This window comes from Triticum dicoccoides, chromosome 2B (assembly GCF_002162155.2).
Source record: "Triticum dicoccoides isolate Atlit2015 ecotype Zavitan chromosome 2B, WEW_v2.0, whole genome shotgun sequence".
In the NCBI taxonomy this organism is placed as follows: Eukaryota; Viridiplantae; Streptophyta; class Magnoliopsida; order Poales; family Poaceae; genus Triticum; species Triticum dicoccoides.
This window is the reverse complement of record NC_041383.1, coordinates 98,648,650-98,652,547: the sequence shown is the minus strand read 5'-3', so window position 1 is coordinate 98,652,547 and position 3,898 is coordinate 98,648,650. Positions and strand designations below refer to the sequence as shown.

Genomic DNA, 3,898 nt, shown 5'->3' with positions numbered 1-3,898 from the left:
AGGAGGGAAGGACGAGGGAGCGAGATAGAGGAGGGTACGATGAAGGCGATGTGCATCAGAGTTGGCGGCGCAGGCCTAGGTCCATGAGGGCACCCATGACCACGACGGAGCGACGCGTTGGAGGTAGCAATGCGGGAGCGAGGCGGAGAAGGGCACGCCGACAATGAGGGTCGGATGCAGCGCACGAGACGTGGTACAAGCGAGCGGACCATATGCGTGAGGGGGCGAGCTATTCCTTTGTGAAACGTTTTTTTGACTTAGCGGTGGGATTCCCTACGTAATTACCAAACTCTTTGCTCTGTCGTGTCGTGAAGCTGCGTTTTGGCCGCCTCTCCATTTTGCAGCGGAGGAGGGCCCTCTTCATGGAGTTGTTACGACAGAACTAGGGCGTTCGGGCCCTAAGTGTGTAACTGCAATGCACACTGATATTAGGTAGGAGATTAATTGCATGTTAATACGTATTACCTCCGTTTCAAATAGTTTGTCTTAGATTCAACTACAAATGGATGAATGTACTAACACTAAAAGTCTAAAACGTGCCTAGAGGCATTCGGATCTAGACAAATCTAAAGCAAGCTTTTTGGACGAAGGGAGTATTAGGCTATTAGCCAAGATACCATCAATTGCACATTAAAACTGGGTAGGATGTTATTTACTAGAGTAACATTCACGTTTTATATTTTGACAATCAATATGATTTTGCTCTTTACACATATCGAACGCTTACCATTGAAGCAATTCACGTCGTTGAATCGATGACCGAGATTAGTCGTGTTGTTTTCATGGCTCTACATGCACGAGCGCACGCACGTCGCCGTCGAGGAATCCAAGGATGGATGTAGAAATGGAGATGCTGCTCCGCTCTGCCGTGCCGTCCTCGTCGTAGGTGGTACCAGAACGTTCGTGCCCCGCGCCGCGGTAAAGCACGCGCACCCTCCGATCCCACGGGATGTTGACGCCGGACGGCTGAACTTTCACAGAATCCAGAAAAGTTTCCGGTGAATCGGCGCCGACTGCCGGGCACACGTGAAGGTTCCGGAGACCCGTCGCCGTCGAGGGAAGAAACAGCCACGCGCGCGACGACCAAACGGCAAGCCGCCGGCAGGACCAGTGCGCCCAAACGCGCGGGGATTTGGTCCCGGCACACGCGCCAACGCCGCGACGTGGAGCAGCGGAGCGCACAAGCGCCGCGCGTTTCCAGCCGCACGACTCGCATCCACTTAAGCCCCTCGCGCCACCCACCCTCCGATCGTTCACGGGCTCACGATGGCCGCGCTCGCAGATCTCGTGTCGTGCCCCGCGAAATGGCCGAGGGCGGCGATGGCCGCGCTCGCGGCCGCCGTGTTCGCGGTCCTGGACGTCGTCGACGTGCTCCTCTGCCTCGTCTACGGCGTCCTCGACGGCTTCCTGGAGGAGAGCCCCCTCGGCTGCTACTGCCACCGGAGCCGGGGAAAGGTCCCGGCGGCGGGGGAGGAGGAGGACGACGGGGTGTCCGACACATTGTACGTCCGGAGGAGCGCGTGCCGGGACGCGCTGCTGCGGCTCCTCGGGGCGGTCGGCGGGGGGACGAGGAGGAAGGAGGACGGGTCGCCGGCGAAGGCCCGGAGCCCGAGGTGGTCCGACTGCGGCTGCGGGAAGTGCGGCGCGTGGCGGAGCAACGGCGGCGACCGGCTGCACTTCGTCCTGCAGGAGCCGACGGCGCCCAAGGAAGGTACGTGTCCGTGTGCTCGACCGTTCTTGTCCTTGACAGAATTGTTCCGTTTTTTAGTTATCCGCGTGTGTGCGCGCACGAACGTCGCCGCCATGATCTGCCGTGCCGTGCGTGACGACGACATTAACGCCCGCGACTTCACAGGTGCAGAGGAGACGCGAAGCGAGAGCGGCCGCGGAGACGACGCCATCTTCATCCACGGCTTCACGTCCTCCTCCTCCTTCTGGGCGCAGACCGTGTTCCCCGAACCCGCCGCCACGAACCACCGCAGGCTGATTGCCGTGGATCTCCTCGGCTTCGGCGACAGCCCCAAGCCGGCGAACTGCGCGTACACGCTGCGAGACCACGTCGAGGCCATCGAGCGGAGCCTCATCGATCCGCTCCACCTGGGTTCCTTCCACCTCGTCAGCCACTCGATGGGCTGCACCATCGCCATCGCCCTGGCCGCCAAGCACCCAGCGCGGGTCAAATCGATCACACTCGTCGCGCCGGTACGTACGCCGCGCACTCGATCAGAGCTCTGCATTATTCTCAGATGTACTTTCTGCTAAATGGATCGATCGTGTTGGTGGCACACCGGCATTGCAGCCGTACTTCCTGCCGTGCGAGGAGGAGAGGGCGAGCCAGGTGGCGCTGCGCAGGCTCGCCGAGAAGAAGCTCTGGCCGCCATTGCTGTTCGGCTCGGCGGTGATGTCTTGGTACGAGCACATCGGGAGGACCATCTGCTTCGTCGTCTGCAAGAACCACCGGTTTTGGGAGTGGCTCATCAAGATCCTCACGCGCACGAGGTAAGCGATCAAATCAAATCAATCATGATTAACTCAGATTAATCCAGAGCTCAGACATGAAGAGCAACACATTTGCCTGGATCTCTGCCATTTTGCTCATGCATGTACTTCATCATCAGCGGCGTGGACATCGTGGTGAGGGACCTGACAAGGCACACGCACCACTCGGCGTGGCACACGATGCACAATGTGATCTGCGGCGGGGCGAGGGCGCAGGACCGGAACCTGGAGGCGCTGGCGGCGGCGGGGGTGCCGGTGAGGGTCGTCCACGGCGACGGGGACCAGGTGGTCCCAGTCGAGTGCAGCAGCCGCCACCTGAAGTCGAAGCTCCCGCACGCGGAGCTGCGTATCATCGGCGGGCGCGACCACCGGACGGTGGTGTTCGGCAGGGAGGAGGAGTTGGCCCAAGAGCTCCGGGCGTTCTGGTCGGGCTGCGAGAAGGCAGGGTGTGCATGCTAATGGATGCTGGGGAATGAAACGACGCGAAGTCTCAAACGATGCCGCATAGTCATAGTGTACAGAACTACAGGACGAAACTGTAGGAAACATGTTGTTCTTCTCTTAGAGCAGCGGGATTCTTGCTGGTAATTTTTTTAGAATGAAGGCATCACGCCATGTTCCATTTTTCATTGAAATGAAGCAAAGTCTATACAAAATCATCCATTAGAGCTTCTACAACCGGATATAGCAAAACCAGCCCCTAAGAGCAACTCCAATGGGGTGACCCTCGTCCGTTTTTTGTCCGTTTGGGTCGGCCGCCCACCCGGCGTCCGCCCTCTTTTAGATATGTGTCGGCAGGGCGCCCAACGCGCCGACCCATATGTGCCGGCGTGGCTGCCCCATCCCTATTTTTTTTTTTGCATAATTGCATAGTTTAAAATAAAATTGTTTTGGACGGAATAAAATAGCATAGTTTATTACAAGCCAAATGAAAATAAAAATGTCTCACATAGCTCTGATACAGTTTTGCAAATCGAATAAAAGAAGATACATCTATTGGTTGCCAACATGAGCCCACATATGCTCAACCAAATCATTTTGCAGTTGCACGTGAGTTTCTCAATCACGCACGTCTTCATGAAATTGGGTGAACTGTTCAAACGTTGCCGCTACTTCATGCTCAGGCACAACATTCTCACCCTGAAACTGAAAGCCTTGATCATACAGACGTTCCGGGCGTTCGTCTTCTAGGATCATATTATGCATGATCACACAAGCAGTCATCATCTCCCACAGTTTCTGCGTGCTCCAGGTATTAGCAGGATACCGATTGATGCCCCATCGAGATTGCAAAACACCAAAGGCACGCTCGACATCCTTCCTAGCACTCTATTGCTCCTGAGTAAATCTTTTCCTCTTCTCTCCGACATGGTTGGGTATTGTCTTGACAATTGTGGTC

At 56.6% G+C, this 3,898-nt stretch overlaps 1 protein-coding gene across 1 annotated transcript; it reads left to right on the top strand.

Annotated features, from left to right (window-relative positions):
• The first annotated feature begins 1,163 nt into the window (after positions 1-1,163).
• Positions 1,164-3,134, top strand: LOC119362350 (probable lysophospholipase BODYGUARD 4). The gene is made up of 4 exons (XM_037627558.1): positions 1,164-1,711; positions 1,856-2,202; positions 2,300-2,499; positions 2,619-3,134. The coding sequence occupies exons 1-4, from the start codon at positions 1,267-1,269 to the stop codon at positions 2,956-2,958; spliced, it is 1,332 nt and encodes a 443-aa protein (XP_037483455.1). The 5' UTR covers positions 1,164-1,266; the 3' UTR covers positions 2,959-3,134.
• The last annotated feature ends 764 nt before the right edge of the window (positions 3,135-3,898 follow it).

Bases quoted from the DNA above. Each gene is read 5' to 3' on its own strand.
- LOC119362350 (XM_037627558.1), top strand. From the start codon at position 1,267: ATGGCCGCGCTCGCAGATCTCGTGTCGTGCCCCGCGAAATGGCCGAGG. The intron at 1,712-1,855 runs GTACGTGTCCGT...GCGACTTCACAG, and splicing joins GCCGACGGCGCCCAAGGAAG to GTGCAGAGGAGACGCGAAGC. The intron at 2,500-2,618 runs GTAAGCGATCAA...CTTCATCATCAG, and splicing joins AAGATCCTCACGCGCACGAG to CGGCGTGGACATCGTGGTGA.